Source organism: Prionailurus bengalensis, chromosome E1, assembly GCF_016509475.1.
Source record: "Prionailurus bengalensis isolate Pbe53 chromosome E1, Fcat_Pben_1.1_paternal_pri, whole genome shotgun sequence".
NCBI lineage: Eukaryota > Metazoa > Chordata > Mammalia > Carnivora > Felidae > Prionailurus > Prionailurus bengalensis.
Window position 1 is genome coordinate 4,345,952 of NC_057347.1, and position 16,916 is coordinate 4,362,867.

A 16,916-nucleotide genomic window follows, 5' to 3' on the forward strand; every position below is an offset into this window, starting at 1 on the left:
AAGCAAGAAGAGGAGGGTAAGGATTATGCCAAAATTGCTCACCTAAAGCCACATGAGTGCTTGTGGGCAAAAAAAGATTTAAAAAAAAAAAAAAAGTTAAATCAATAAAGTGCAGGTTACACTGAAAAGAAAATCCCCCAATGGCAAAGTTAAAAAAAAAAAAAAAGGCAATGTACTAAGTGTAAGAGGCATTTCGTTAGAAAAGACCAGACCAGGGGTGCCTGGGTGGCTCAGCCGGTTGAGTGTCTGTCATTGGCTCAGGTCATGATCTCACAGTTTGTGGGTTCAAGCCCCACATCAAACTCTGAGCTGACAGGGTGGAGCCTGCTTGGGATTCTCTCTCCCCCCCCCTCTCTCTGCCCTTCCCCTGCATGCACACACACTTTCTCTCTCAAAATAAATAAATAAACACTTAAAAAAAGACCAGACCAGGGGCTCCTGGGTGGCTCTGTCGGTTGAGCGTCTGACTTCGGCTCAGGTCATGATCTCACGGTCCATGAGTTCCAGCCCCGAGTCAGGCTCTGTGCTGACGGCTCAGAGCATGGAACCTGCTTCGGATTCTGTGTCTCCCTCTCTCTCTGACCCTCCCCCGCTCATGCTCGGTCTCTCTCTGTCAAAAATAAACATTAAAAAAAATTTTAAAAAAAGACCAAATAGACTAAAATCAATAATCAAATGCACAAATAGCTAAAGATAATTTAAAACTTCTTTTCAATGTTTTATTTATTTTTGAGAGAGACAGAGACAGAGTGTGAGCAGAATCCGAAGCAGGCTCCAGGCTCTGAGCTGTCAGCACACAGCCCGACACAGGGCTCGAACTCACGGACCATGAGGTCATGACCTGAGCCAAAGTCAATGCTCAACTGAATGAGCCACCGAGGCGCCCTGATAATTTTAAAAGTCATGCACACAAAGCAGCAAAGAGAAAGGTTACCTGGGAAATCCGTTTCTCCTCAGACTTTTCTTCTGCTCCTGCTAAGAGCACTTCCCACTGGAACCCATGCTCCATAAGGCAGGGACTGATCAGGGCCTGGCGTCAGCCCTGTGAAAGTGCTAGAAAGTGCTAGAAAATGCTAGAAGGCATATCCCACCCAAGTCAAAGCTTCGGGGGGTGGTGGTGGTCGTTTTGTTCATCACTATGGGAGTTCAATAAACTTTTCTTGAATGATGAAACAAAATGAGCTGCAAATGGAAGAGTTTTTTGGGGGCACCTGGGTGGCTCAGTCAGTTAAGCATCTGACTTTGGCTCAGGTCATGATCTCACAGTTCGTGAGTTCGAACTCCACGTCAGGCTCTGTGCCGACAGCTCGGAGCCTGGAGCCTGCTTCTGATTCTGTATCTCCCTCTCTCTCTGCCCCTCCCCTGCCCATGCTCTGTCTCTATTTCTCTCAAAAATAAATAAACATTATTTTTTTTTTAAATAGGAGGTTTTTTTGTTCCAAACATCTGAGCTCCAAGATGCACGTGTCCAGCCAGATCGTATTAATATTTCACACGAAAGAGACAGAAAAGGTTCTCCAAGCATGCACTCCCCAGACCCTCCAGGCACTGAGAGAGAAGTCAACACGAGGACGATGACGATGGGAAGTCACCGCATCGATGCACCTGTGAGGCCTCTCTTACTCAGTGCAGACCCCCAATTCAGAAATCAGGCGAACGAGTTTTCCGGCTCGTGCCCAGTGTCTCCCTCGGCCCTCCTCCTCTGCTTTGTGCCCACCCTGGAACCGGGCTCCATATTTCTCCCGAGACATCCTGCAAGGCCAGCACAGATGAAGCCTCCCACTCCGTGTGGGGAGCACCGCTCACCGAGGCGGTCTTTTCTGCCCAAGCACACGCTGACCCTGGGGTGGGTACTGGAGCTTTGGAGGCATTGGCTGGAAGCATCACTGAACAGTCTCTGTCTCTCCTCCACCCAAGCAACGCAGCACATGGAGAGCATCACAGTGGCCACTCTGTCTGCCAAGGAGCTAGAAGATATTTAAAACTCACGTTGAATGAACCAAGCCTCTCTCCTGCCCAGATCAGGAAAGACCCACAAGCCCCCTCCTTCCTCTGCCAATGAAGCACCCAGAAAATGTGGCCCCAGGTTATCTGTGGGCTGTGGGGTTCCTCTGGATGTTTTCATCGTATTTCTTTTATCACATTTAAAATGTTAATTTATTTTTCACTTTAAAATTTTTTAACATTTATTTTTGCAAGAGAGAGACAGAGACAGAGACAGAGAGTGAGAGTGGAGGGGGGGCCGAGAGAGAGAGGGAGACACAGAATCCAAACCAGGCACCAGGCTCCAGGATGTCAGCACAGAGCCCGACACGGGACTTGAACTCACAAACCGTGAGATCATGACCTGAGCTGAAGTCGGACACTTCACCGACTGAGCCACCCAGGCGCCCATAAATTTACTTTTACAATCAGGAAAACACTGCCTTCCCCCAAAATCGGCATGTACAATTCTAAAATATACCATATGATCCCAATTATGTAGACAAATATATACAGCAAAAAAAAAAAGAGGAATGAAAAGCATGCTGAATATTTTTTGTTTCAGCTTTTCTGTATTTTCCAAGTTTTCATAATGAGCAAATTGATTTTAACCCATTTTTTTTAAAAAAATCTTTATTCCATTATGAACTAACGTACGAATACAGCCTTATCTAAAATAGGTAGATAGTATTTGTTAATAAAATCCCCCCTTGATATATCCCTTCTCAGTTGCCATCCCTAAAATGTACACTATCAGATTAGGATTCATTGTACTACCTTTCAAATGCTAAAGAAACATGGGGGTGGGGTTATTTTTGAGAAAAATGAATTAAGACAAACAGTAAAGAACTTTCTGAACCAATGCAAGGCTGACATGAAAATCAGAGGTGGAAGGGAACCCACCAATCATTTGACCCCATGCTACCATTTTACAGATTGGGAAACTGAGCCCAGAGACAGATGGGGATTGGATGCCAAGTCTCCCCCAGCCCAGTGCACAGGCCCCTCCTTCCTGCTCTCTGGCTGCCCTAAATCTTGATGCTGATGTTGCTGGCGTGGTTAGAAGGCTCTTCTAGTCAGACAGCACACCAAGAGCCAAAGCCCCACCTAGGTCGGCTCCCAGGCTGACCCCAACACTGCTCTGTGCAAGCCGACCTCTAAAGAGTCCAGCTGTCTGCTCTACAACGATAACTTCCCATCCCTTTGTGACCAGTGAGCCCCCTGTGAAGGGAGGGGGAACAGGGAGGAAACATCTGTGCACACAAGGGGAGTAGAGGGGAGTGAATAAAAGCACTTGATTTTCCCTTTGGCAAATCCTCTCCTGCCTATTTTTCCACTCATTGAAATGCAAAGCTCCATTCCCATGAAGGGGTCTGGAACATTCCAGAAACTTCTAGAAATCACAACCTCCCGCTCTGCAACAGGGATTCCCAAAAGAAGGTGTGCATGGATGTGTTGGTGTGTAGGTGAGGATAAAAAGCAGACACAGCCCCCAGAAACCAGCCACAGGCATCCACTGGCTTGTCCCCAAACCCAGCATCTAACCGTCAGCCAGGCAGAGAGGAAGTCCCAGTATGTGCTCCATAGCTTTCCAGCCATGTAACCACAGACAAGACACTTCACCTCTTTGAACCTCATGTTTTTCTTTTCTGCATGTAAAAATGGAAACACCGCCATCTCCTTCACAGAATTCTTGTAAAGATCGGACGACCGAAACAACGGTTAGCAACTCCATAAAGGTTGGCTTTGCCCCACACCTTCCCATCCCCGTTAAATCACCGAGCAACCTTTGAAGAAAGTCGTCAGCTGAGGTCCCCGGCGCTGAGTCACTCGCATGGCACTGACTGGGTTCTCCCCACAGCCTGGGCTGATCTGCGCTGACACCTTCTCCCATTCCTGACACAGACCAAGCTCATCAAAAGAGCACGAGGAACAGTGTGTGAGATGAAATTACTACGCTCAGTGGACGAGATTAGAGTTTAGAGGACCACCAGCAAGGGGACAGAAAAACCCATGGAGCCAAGCCATGCTTGTCCACCAGAGCCGCGGGAAAAGCTGGCGACCCCAGCCAACGAGACCAAGAAACAAACACAGCCCTGGACGGGGTCTGCAACCCAGCCACACAAGTCCCCGGCAACCTTCCTGATGTGGCCTGAGAGTGTCTCCGCTGCCATGGGCAAAGACACCCCATAAGAACACCACCCCCCCCAACTTCAATCTCCAAAACACAGGACAGACTGGATGACAGGAAGGGCCAAGGGTCAGGTTTCTTTTTCCCACCACTCTACATCCCCAAAGTCGACCCCACCACCTGTAAGACCTTACCTTTCCCTTATTCTTAGATGCCGAAGTGCGGTCGGGAACTTATACATATTGGTGCCTATTTGACCCTCACGAGAACGGTGGAGAGAGCTGTGCTTATTTTCCCCCTCCTAACTGAGTAAGCGGAAGTCTTCCCCAAGGTCTTACAGCTAACAAGACACAGAACCCAGAGTCCAAGAACAGCGCGATCCTCGCTACCCCCGGGTTCCTCTGCAGAATCCAAGAATCCTCTATCCAAGGGCAGATACTCCAGAGGGAAGTTACAGTGAGGCCGTGACCAGCCACGACCCTAACTCTCAACTTCACGTGGTGGAAGGTGGTGGCTGACTGCCCAAGGGGGGGGGGGGGGTTCCTTTGCTAACCGGAGAAAGAGGCGCCAGAGGGAAGAAAACATCAACATAAGCATCTCCACGGACAAGAGCCCTGACCGTGGCCAGGGCAAATAGCATAAAGAAGCAGAGTCAGCCTGGAAGCTCAGCCTGGGTTCAAAGCTCCAGCTGGGATGGGGACCCACCTTGCTTTGCCTCACTTCTTGCCGTCCCCTGGGGATGCAGCCCCCTGACCCCAGCCCCACCTTCCGTCTCGTGTGAGCTGGTCCATTCCTACCTCCATGGCCGCCCTTCTTGGCATGGCTTATGCCGAGTGGTCCTCACTCCCTGAGAACAAGAATGAGGTCCTACTCCCGTGTGTCCCCAGACACAGAAAACACACCCAACGAATACGTGTGGAATCAAAGGACTCCCCCCGAGTGTCTGAGGAGGATTTAACAGCGCACCCCCCTAGAAAGCTGGTGTCTTACCTTCCTGAGATTATCTGGGCACCAATTCAAGAGTATGGAAAGAGAGGAAGACAAAAAGGTAAAGGCAGAGCCCATGTGTTTATCTATTCTACACCAGGAGAGGACTTAGATACTGAAATGCTGTCTAGGGCCCCCACATCACAAATGAACCAGACAGGCTGGGGTCGGGGGGAGGGGAAGGGTCATCAATGGCTTGTCTGGGTCTCTGACACCAGCCTCTCAAGGGCCTAGGGTCCTCCAAATAAATACATTCAGAAAAGACGCGCTCTCTCAGTCGCTGAAATTGGCCACAGTGTAATTAAAGATTTTTTAGCCGGAGGGAAAGCGGACAGGGGCCAGATATGATCATCTATGACAAGCAGTCTGAGCGACCGATGCCTGATGTGAAATGTATGCATGTGGTTGGCTCTTACTCATACTTTTTACAGAACGGGTATGTTATTTTCACCCAAGGACTCCCAGCCCATGAATGCCTGGCCACCTCTGATAACGCTTGAGCGCCCAAGCTGATCTCTCTCTCTCTCTCTCTCATCACTCAATCCGCTGGCCTTGTCTGCTAGGGTCACACGCCGCTTCTCCCATAGGAACAGAACCCAGTGAATATCTTAATCACTAAGACAGTCCAAGGCATTAGGGCTTATTCACCAATGTGCACCGAGGGGACCCAAAGATGGAAGCAGTGAATTGCGGGTGGCTGGACAAAAAGGGATCAAGATTTGCTGAGATCCTAAAAACGGAAAAACTCCTCCTGCCCTCACTCTGGAGTGGTGTGGGGTGAACCCCTTAACTCCTTCTCTTTGGCTAGGGATCCCCCCTTTCCTCCTCTCTTGGTCTTGAAAGGATGGAAAATGACAGTAACAGGTGTAGGCACTCCAACCACACCCTGAGCCTCAGATACGGAGAACATTCCCCCCAAAGGCAGCAGAACACACAATTCTTCTCGAACGCACATGGAACATATTCCGGGACAGATCAACTGTTAGGCTCCAAAATAAGTCTCAATAAATTTCAGAAGACTGAAAGCCTGTCAAGCCTCCTGCTCTGCCACAATGGTAGGAAACTAAAAATCCGTTAGAAGGAGAAAACCAGAAAAAACACGCACAAAAATGCAAGGAAATGAAACAACATGTCCATGTATGACCTGTTTGTCATCACACAGAGGAGAAAGCAAGTTAATGCCTGAAGACAAAAACAGAAATACAAGACAAAAAAAAAAAAAAAATCCATGGGATGCGGCAAAAGCAGTTCCAAGAGGGACATTCGTAGCAATACAGGCCTACCTCGATAGGCAAGAAAAATCTCCAACAATCTAATTTTGCACCTGAAGGAACTAGACAAAGAACAAATGAAGCCTCACATTTGCAGAAGGAAAGAAGTAATAAAGCTCAGAGCAGAAATAACAGACCTAGAGAGTATTACGCTAAGTGGAAGGAGTCAGACGGAGAAAAGACAAATAGCATCTCATTTCAGTCATACGTGGAACCTAAAAAGCCAAAAACAACCAAACGAAAAAAGAACAAACAAAACAATATAAAAGCAAACTCGTAGATACAGAAAACCCACTGATGTTGACCAGAGGGGAAGGGGGTTTGGGGTGGGCAAAAAGGGCGGACGGCTCAGTGTGTGGTGATGAATGTCAACCAGACGCTGGGGGGAGGTGATCACTCTGTAGCGCATACAGCTATCGACTTACGATGTCGTGCACCTAAAACCTGTATGATGCTATATCCCGATTTTACCCCTGTTTTTAAAAATGAACAATGGCAACCGTTTCATCATCGGTCACAGTGCTGGTGAGCAGCGGAGCCGGGGGTGGGGACCGCGGCACACTGGAAAATCCACCCCTCGTCACCAGGGTGTTGACACCACGCCGGGCTGCCGAGGCTTGGTGTCACCGAAGCTACTCATTTTTGGCAAGAGCAGCCGGGTATCTGAATTTCCGGTGTGAAATCTGGTGATTCGTCGACTTTGGCGAACCAACCCAACGATTCTAAAACGAAACCGTGGGCAAAAACAAAACAGAGCGACACAACCTCCCACGGTCCTGAACTTGATTCTGCCCGCTGGCCACCAGGGCGCAGCTCCTCGCGTTAATTGCTGGGTATCTGCATAAGCGGCGTATTGAAGAGAGGGTTCTCTGGCTTTAAAGAATTGAGTAGCACCGTCCTAGACTAAGAGTAGGAATCAACGCTTTCACCCTCCGCTAACCGTCCCTCTGCTGCCACCTGTTACCGCCAACACCCCCTGCTGGGTGCAGCTGGCCGCCAGTTTCCGGGGTTTCCAAGGGCTGCAAATGCGTGGCCAACTTCCTCTCGCCCCAGAGCTACACGCCCCCACCCCCACCCCCAGCCTGGGTCCGACCTTCCTTGGAAGGGAAGCACAGGACAAGATTTCTGGGGCACGAGGGACTCTGAAAGTCTGTCTTGCTCTGTTTATGGGAAGGTGGCACCCCATCAGCTGATGAGAAGGTTTGGAAGGGGAGGAGAGGGGGTGGGGAAGAGAAAGAGCCTACGGAGTGAGGCACGTGCCACCAGTCGTGCACTGAGCAATCTGATAGAAGATCAGGGATTTGGGGAACCCAGGAGAAAGTGAGCCGGGCACAGCCACCTTGCGGAGCACAGACGCTCATCCACGAGTCCAAAGACGACACAGTTGCCCCCGTGAGCAGAGAGACTCCCCTTGGGGCAGCAAGACCGAGTCCTGGGGACCCGGCACCCTTGGGACACGGTCGGTGCCCGGCGGGGAGGAAGGCTGGATCCGTCCTCGCGGAAGGAGCGAGCAACCCAAATCTGCAGGGCTCTGGAGCCTGGAAACATGTGTCCTGGGGCCCCCCGGGGTGAATGCACGGTGATGGGGACAGTCACTGCAGGAATCACGGTGTCCTTCTCAATCTGGCCACAGGGAGCTCTCCTCCTGACCTCAGACTCCGGGAGAAGAGCTAGGATCTCCCCGTCCCCGGACCTCACACTTTCTCACCTACCCCGCAGCACGTGGCACCAAAACTTCCATGCTTGCACGGGGCTCCCCCCGAGAACTTAAGAGTCCTCCAAGTCTTTTGTTTTGGAGAACAGGGACCAAGTCTCTGGATTCAGTGCACTTAAAATATGTGTCGAACGTGCGATGTCAAAGAAGAGGGGGCCCGAATGAGACTTTCTAATAACGATGCTGCGTTTTGCCACGAAACCCAATCTTCAGAGAAGTCCTCTGCTCTCTGCAGCAACCCCCCCCCCGCCCACCTCCCTGCCATGGGGGTAACGGAGCTGTGTGGATGCCTCTCTTTTCCAAACAGCTCTGCGCCCAGATGCATCACACCCCCGTCGGGGCCCGAACACAGTCCCCGACAGGTTCACGCCGGCCGTGACCGTGACTTAACCACAACAGAGCTGGGGAAGAGATCGCACATCCCCAGGGCCCGGGTGGGGAAGTCGAGAGAGGCTGGCACGACCGTCAGACCTGTGGCTGCATCCACGTGAATCTGAGTTTCCTCGACTGCCGCCTGCACGGACTTTCCAGAAGCCTGAGTGGGTTCAGGCGCCGTTATGTAATCCTGTGTTTGTTACATGCCCCACCCCCCGTGATTTACGCCACCCTCTCTGCACCCCCTGTAGCTCCGTTGTGTATACCCACGGCTGCCCTGACCCCACGGCAGAATGTGCCCCCACACGGTACACGTGCGCCAGTCAGAAGATCCCCATGGACCTGGCTGCCGTCCCACTCTCTGCCTGACTGGCTGTGTGACATCTGGCAGCTCACAGCACCTCTCTGGGCTTCCCCCTCATCTAGAGCTGGAGGGAGCTGAACCTGCTGATTCCTGAAGCCCCTTCCGGGCCCCCGCTGAGGATTCTATCAGCGCCATCTGGAACCACTGCGCCCCGGCGAGGACTGGCCACACTCAAGAATTAAGAAGAAGCAAAACAGAGGCGGCAAAGAGCCAGGGCAGGGAGCCAAGGGGAGTTGAAGGCAACAGGAAAAACTTGCTTTCCACTGAGCTCACCCTCAGATACCACCCCGGCCCCAAAGTGGCTTGGTCTTTCCAGAGCCTTGGGTCCCCAAGCCACCCGGACTCTAGGAAGGCATGAGGACAGCAGACAGGTGCGCAAACAGCAGAATCACCCTGGGTCGCTCCAAAGCAGCACCAAGCACCTGCCCACGGAGGCTCTCCAGCGCTGGCTTCTCTCCCCCAGGTGTGGCGGGCCACCTGGCTCTCACGGGGCTCCAGTGAGCGCTTCGAGCACCTGCCCGGGGGTTCCCACTCACCTCAGCCCCACAGCCCTTCCTCTTGCAAAGCGGACACGCTGGTCATTTTCTGCCACCGTCTCCGCATCCGCTGCTTCCTGTGGCATCAGCTAATTCACTGTGCAAAGCAGCATTTATATATAGAAAGTTGCAGCCACGCAGGTTAGCATTAAAATAGAGACTTGGCGTTGCCGTGGCAACCAAACAAATGATATTCAAAATGAAAGAGAAGTATTCTGCAATCGGGAAAGCATGTCCACAGCCTTCCAGGGCAGCTGCGCCCTGTCCCCTCGAGGGCGGGTGGGACGGCCTCCCGAGAAAAGACCTTCCCATTAAGTCACCCGCTCTGGTTTCGGCAGTGACCACGACCCCCGCTCTGCACAAGCTCCTTCCTAAAGCCGGCTCCTGCCTGGAGCAGACCCGAGGCCAAGGCACCCAGGGAGTATGATGATCTTGACCAGGTATATCGAGTTGCAAAAGCTCTACTCCTCAAGCACCGAGGGGAAGCAACTTGTGGCCGCGGTGCCATCAGCAAGGACGCTTCTGGAAACAAAAGTGGCTCCTGCCACAGGCCGGCCACGGCCCGCCACAAGCTCATTGCGGTGGGGTGCTTCATCCCCTCGGGGCCTCAGCCTACAAATAAGGGCGCCGGGGACAGAGGGATATGGAGAAGCAGCCCAGCGCTTTCTGCCTCTGTGATGCTAAGATGTGCGCCTTTCCTCTGTCATCTCTTCTTTCTACTTCCGTCTTGTTTCCTTAGTCCCGGGGCACAAGCCTGGCTCGGCTGCACGGGCCCTGGATGTTGCTGGAGCTCCAATCACATACAGAAGCCCCGGCTTCCCAGCTCCTGCTTAGCACAGCCTTCAAAGCAAAAGATCTGAACCCAAGAAGCCACCAAGAGGCTGGGGGGCCTTGGACTCTGAGCCTGCCTGAGATTCCTTCACACATTTTCAAATCAAGCATGATCTCGGGGCACCCGGGTGGCTCAGTCGGTTAAGCATCCGACTTCGGCTCAGGTCATCATCCCGCGGTTCGTGAGTTCGAACCTCGCGTCGGGCTCTGCACTGACAGCTCGAAGCCTGGAGCCTGCTTCGGATTCTGTGTCTCCTCTCTCTCCCTCTGCGCCTCCCCCGCTCACGCTCTCTCTCTCTCTCTAAAATAAACACTAGTAAAACTTTTAAAAATAATTAATTTAATTTAATTATGAATGATCTAGAAAGACTACAAATAAAAAGAATGACAACCCGAAGTGCCAGCAAGGACACAGAGCGGCTGGAACTCCTACACACCAATGTGGGAACGCCAAATGGCACCCCGCCCCTCTGGACAGTCGTGTGGCCGTTTCCTATAAAGTTAAAACCTGCACCCACCATACGAGCCAGCCATCCCGCTCTCAGGTACGCGCCCAGGAGAAAGGGAAACATATGTCCGCACCAAGTCTTATACGGGAACGTACATATGGCAGCTTTATCCGTCATAACCCCGAACTGGAAGAAACCCAGAGGCCATCAACAGGGAATGATCAACCGCCACGGTACATCCATACGATGCGTCGCGGCTCCCAATACAAAGGAACCCACTACTGATCCGTGCAGTGACCTGGATGATGTCACAGGTGTCTGTTAAGAAGTCAGTCTCAAAAGGTTACATACCGTACGACCCTGTTTACACGACACACTCAAAAAGAAGAGCGATAGGGCTGGATGGCTCATGAGGGGTTGGGGGGGGATGGGATATGAGAGCATAGGGAGAGCACAAGGGAGGTTCTTGGGGGGGACGAATTATTCTATATCTTGGGTAAGAGTGTGGTTACATGAACCCATATGTATGCAGAACTGTACCCCTCAAAAACAATTTTCCTTATTTGTGTATTTATTTATTGTTTGTTTATTTTTGAAAGAGAAAGAGAGAGAGCACGCGAGCGGGGGAGGGAGAGGAGCAGAGAGAGAGGAAGACACAGAATCCGAAGCAGGCTCCAGGCTCTGAACCATCAGCACAGGGCCCAACATGGGGCTCGAAGACACGAACCACCCAGACCGTGACCTGAGCTGAAGTCGGACGCTTAACCGCCTGAGCCACCCGGGCGCCCCGAGAACATGCCTGATTTGAAAATGTGTGAAGGAATCTCAGGCAGGCTCGGGGTTGTCCAAGACCCTAAAATACCCAACACCCCCAAAATAGTCAATTTTACTGCATAACAACTGAAAAAAAATTTGCTGCTTTCACCTTGGGGGAAAAAAAAAAACCAGAAGATGACAGTCTCTTTGTAGCAGTCTTCAGATCAAACGTGGGGTCCCCATGCACAAACCGTAGGATCCTAAGAACCGTTCGTTATCAGTTCCAATTTCCGTTACAAAGACCGTCTTCTTGTCCTAGAACAACGGTTCTCAACCTCGGACCAGCCACGTCAGCATCACCTGGGAATTTGTCGAGAAGTATAAACCCTTGGGTCTCATCCTAGCCCTCCTGAGTCAGAAACTCCAGGGGGTAGGGGTCCTGTTGCCCATTTTAACAAGCCCTCCTGCTGAAAGATTCTAACGCATGCTGACATTTGGGAACCCCGGCCTCTATATACCGGTTAGGTCCAGCGAGGCCAGCCCAACCCGGAATGCTCTGACCCGCGTCCCTTCAATATCAAAACACCGTAGAAACAGACAATGTCTTTTCTCCACATCCTATTTGCTTCAGGACTTTTCCTTTTTGTAATTTCTTTTCTGAAATTACACCTGCAAGGAAGCACCTGCAAGGAAGACGTAAGGGGCCACAGCTCTATGTGACCACCTGAAGCGGCAGGTAACACGGAACCACCTGCTGTTTCTTCCCGGTGGGAGAAAGAGTGGCTGTTACCGTGGCCGTGCAAATCCACTCCTCCTTTCTCACCCGGCCCAGCTCCCGGGCCAGGACCAGAACCGACCTTGCCAGCCTCCTTCCCGCTCAGCTCCTGGAGCGCTTCGCAAATCAAAGGGGACCTCGTGGTCGTCCCGATGAACCCTGGAAAGGCACCACTTCCTTCTTAGGCCAGAACAACAACTTCAAAGCCGCTTTTTCTGGGTTTCTGGCTCCAAAGCCACACAGAGATGACGGATCACAAAGAAGAAATCAGAACCATATGAATGTCATATTCAGCAAAATAAACAGAATCATAGCATCAGGGTTGGGTCCAGGGGGCTGCGTGTCTGGCCCAGAGCCCGGGCTTGGTGGCCCCTGGCGTGGGCCGGGCTCCCCGGCCTCTCCTCCCCGCCCACGACTCCCACACACAGAGCCAAAGGCGCCCAGCGTGCCGTCCCTCCTCGCCGAGGCCCCCGCTAGCAATGCTGCTTTGCCTGACATTTCAATGTTTTATGGAGTTTTTATATTCTCTTTTATGGTTTTCAGCTCAGCTTCTTTTCTAGTTCTGTCCAAATATGCACAAGCACCAACATGAACGTTGTGCCATTAATGACAGTGTGACAGCTCCAGGAGCCTCTGGTGGGGGGCGGGGGGGGGGGGGGTTGGGGGGTGAGTTGGGGGAGCGGCCATGGCACCCACTCCCTTTAATACCACTGGTTTCCCCCAGAGCTAATCCTGCTGGGCGTCCTCACTGCCAACCTCATTCTCATTGCAGAACAGAGAAACCCTCTCCCCTCACTGCTTCTAGGGAAACAATATGGCGCTCCACAGAGCCAGCGTTTCTGAACCAGGGGCATTCCGGAGACTCTTGGGGGGGTGGGAGAGGCGGGTGGTGTGCCAGTTTCCTGCCGCCACTGAAACAAGTAACCCCAGACCTGGTGGCTCAAGACCACACAAATTGATTATCTGAGAGTTCTAGATTTATTATCTAGAGCTCAGAGATGAATCTCACTGGGCTAAAACCAAGGCGTCCCTTTGGCTCTGTTCCTTGTGGAGGATCCAGGGAAGAATCTGTCCTCTGGTCTTTGTCAGCTTCTAGAGGAGGCGTGCACTCCTTGGTGGCTGGCCCCCTTGCTCCAACTTCAAAGCCAGCAATGGTCTGTCCAGGCCTCTCTGGTTCTCTCTCCCTCTGCTCCCTTCCTCTTCCACTTATAAGGACATTTCAGATTATACTGGGCCCGCTTGGATAATGCAGACATCTGATCTACCTCAATTCCCTCTCGCCATGTAACTACATATTCACAGGTTGCAGGGACTAAGACGTGGGCATCTTGGATGTGTGTGCATGGGGGTGGGGGCAGTCAAGATTATGCTTACCACAGGGAGCTCTAGGCATCTAATAAGAGAAAGGAAGGGATCCTGTTAAACAGCCTACCATGCAAAAGACCATTCACCCACAACAAAGAACGATCTGCCCCAAATGTCAATTGTGCCAAGGTTGAGAAACCCTGGGACAGCTTAACGCTGACTGGGCCTTAGCCGGTCCCAGGGATGCTGACTCAAGTCTATTCCCACAGAGAGGTCAACTATAGGGTTTTGGGGGATCACAGGGAAGCTGTGACCCACAATTAAGGAGGAATGTTTTTATCATTCTATTAAATACTTTAATGTAGAGTCTGTAACTATTCCAGAATCATCCTCAAAATGCTTCTCATTTGATATACAGAAAATACAGACTTTAAAAACACATAACATGCATCTTGCTTCCGGAAGGCACATAGACACAGTGGATACAGATGATCTGAATCCCTTTATGCGAAGACATTAAGAGGTACGAACCTCCATTTATAAAATAAATAAGTCACGGGGATATAAAGTATGGCACTAATACTGTAATAATGGCGTGTGGTGGCAAATCCGATGCAGCCAACGTTTTGTAACGTATAAAAATATCAAACGCACCTGAAACACAGAAATGTGTGCTGGGCAGAAGTCAATAAAAAAATTAATAAACTTCTTTATGTGACTAACTTCAAATAACACGGCTAATTCTGCTTTGCTGATGGGCTGCCTTTTGGTCTCAGAAATTGCTGAACTGGGGTGTTGGGTGGGGGGATGGGCTAAATGGGGGATGGACATTAAGGAGGAGGGCACTTCTTGGGATGAGCACTGGGAGTCATAGGTTAAGTGATGAATCACTAAATTCTACTCCTGAAATAGATACATACTACTGTTTTCAGGAGAATACTCCTGCAAAATAAAAGAATACTAAAATAAAATAAAAAATAAAATAAAATAAGATAAAATAAAATATAAAATATAAATAAAATAAAATAATAAAATGAAATAAAATATTAAATAAAATAAACATAAATAAAATAAACATAAAATAAAAATAAAATACTAAAATAAAACATAAAATAAAAATAAAACATAAAATAAAACTAAAATAATAAAATAAAATATAAAATACGAAATAAAAATAAAATAAAATAAAATAAATAAAATATAAAATATAAATAAAATAAAATATAAAATAAAATAAAATAAAAATAAAATAGGGGCGCCTGGGTGGCGCAGTCGGTTAAGCGTCCGACTTCAGCCAGGTCACGATCTCGCGGTCCGGGAGTTCGAGCCCCGCGTCAGGCTCTGGGCTGACGGCTCAGAGGCTGGAGCCTGTTTCCGATTCTGTGTCTCCCTCTCTCTCTGCCCCTCCCCCATTCATGCTCTGTCTCTCTCTGTCCCAAAAATAAATAAACGTTAAAAAAATAAAATAAAATAAAAAATAAAATAAAATAAAATAAAAATAAAATAATAAAATAAAATAAAATAAAATATAAAATAAAATAAGATAAAAATAAATAAAATAATAAAATAAAATATAAAATAAAAATAAGACAAAATAAGATATAAAATAAAATAAAATAAAATACTAAAATAAAAGACAAAATAAAAATAAAATAAATAAAATATAAAATAAAAATAAAATAAATAAAAATAAAATATAAAAGAAAAATAAAAGAAAATAAATAAGATATAAAAATAAATAAAATAAAATAAAATAAAATATAAAATAAAATAAAATAAAACCTAAAATAAAATAAAATAAAATTGCTGAATTAGCAAGCCAGCACCACTCACATCCCCAGACTCTTCCTTCTGCCGGAAGAACTGACCCACCAGTAGCTGGTGAGAATTCCCAATGACCCTGCAGACCGCAGTCCCCACACCAAATGCCCTCTTGAGCCCCAGACTCCTGCAGGTCCCTAGGACAGTCCTGCACTCTCGGGGTGAGGCCTGCAGACAGCAGAGGGCTGTCCCCTGCTCCCCTGAGGATGGTCCCCCAGGAAGGGTACCCTCCCCCTAACCCCAAGGCCCCCTCTGCCGGCTGAGTTTCCCAGGGGGTATCCAGAAGGGGCGGCAGAGAGTGACTCTGGTGGTTTCACAGGGGTTTCCCTGCAGGGACAGGTAGGCAGGGCCTCCTTTTGTCTGACAAAAGGATTCCCCCTCTCCCCCCCACGCCCGCCATCAAAGTGAGGAGCAGAGGCTTGGAAGCACCTGGCATGATTATATGTGCACCCACGTGTGTCCCTGTGCCCTGTACCCCAGGCGAGCCCCTGCTATCCTGCCCTGTCTGCTTGACACAGCAAAGTATTTATTTATTATTTAACTCCTCAACTGCAACCATCCAGATGCTCTGCCAAACCCACATCCCTGCCCCAAAGCAGGGACACAATGCCCTCATGAAGCCCTGATAACCATGTCTAAGATACTTCAGGCCCGGGGACCACCTCATCGAAATGTCACCCACAGAGCACACGGATTTGTTCAATCGTCCGTCCAGCCAATGCTCGCTGCTGCCCGTTTACAACGCGCTGCATAACTTTCGCGATCTGGAAGACAGACGGCCTTGCCCACAGGGAGCTCAAATCCAAAGTGGGAAGAATGACCCTGCTGTGAGCACTGACGTGCATTATCTCATTTAATATCCACACCAACATAGAAGGCGGGTAACTGGAAATCGTCTCTATTTTCAGATCATCGCGAGCACAGCAGGAAGCTCTTATGTGACGCTTAGCACGGGCCTGACTGTTCTCATCCGTTTACACACGTTCGAGCTTCACTCTGCCCCGTGAGGTTGGTTTTGTAATTATACCCATTTTACAGGGGAGTAAAACTGAGGTTCAAACTGTCGGCAGCGTGCCCCAGGTGTGTGCAGGCATTCATAGGCTTGTGAATGGCAGGCAGCACCAGGCTCGGCCAAATGCCTCTTTGAGGACACCCAGCCCCGGGTTCCCACTTTGGACGGGCAGCCAGGGGCGGAGGAAGGGCCTTCTGTCCTGGAGCCATAGCAGTCTCTTTGTCGCTCAGACCCCAATGAGTCACCTCCCTCCAGAGATATCGCCAAAGAGAGCCCCGCTGTAGTGGGGGGCTGGAGGGGCTCATCCTCACTCCCTTTTTTCACTTCTCAAACACAGCTTTTGCCAGAGCCCAGGTAGTCATGTAAATGCCAACAGAAGTCCAAAGATGCTTGGATAATGGGATTTTCTTTTTTTTTAATTTTTTTTTTCAACGTTTTTATTTATTTTGGGGACAGAGAGAGACAGAGCATGAACGGGGGAGGGGCAGAGAGAGAGGGAGACACAGAATCAGAAACAGGCTCCAGGCTCTGAGCCATCAGCCCAGAGCCCGACGCGGGGCTCGAACTCACGGACCGCGAGATCGTGACCTGGCTGAAGTCGGACGC

At 49.8% G+C, this 16,916-nt stretch overlaps 1 protein-coding gene across 6 annotated transcripts in view; it reads right to left on the minus strand.

Annotated features, from left to right (window-relative positions):
- GAS7 (growth arrest specific 7) overlaps window positions 1–16,916 on the minus strand; it is a 220,238-nt gene that overhangs the window by 112,996 nt on the left and 90,326 nt on the right. The window contains exon 1 of one of the 6 annotated variants that reach the window (XM_043583119.1): window positions 9,362–9,462. The exons of 4 other annotated variants lie outside the window; for them this stretch is intronic. In XM_043583119.1, the coding sequence (XP_043439054.1) occupies window positions 9,362–9,447 (86 nt within the window). In that variant the 5' untranslated portion in view covers window positions 9,448–9,462. Of the gene's footprint in view, window positions 1–9,361; window positions 9,463–16,916 lie in introns of those variants that run through there. One more of the 6 variants, XM_043583124.1, reaches the window with a different exon arrangement.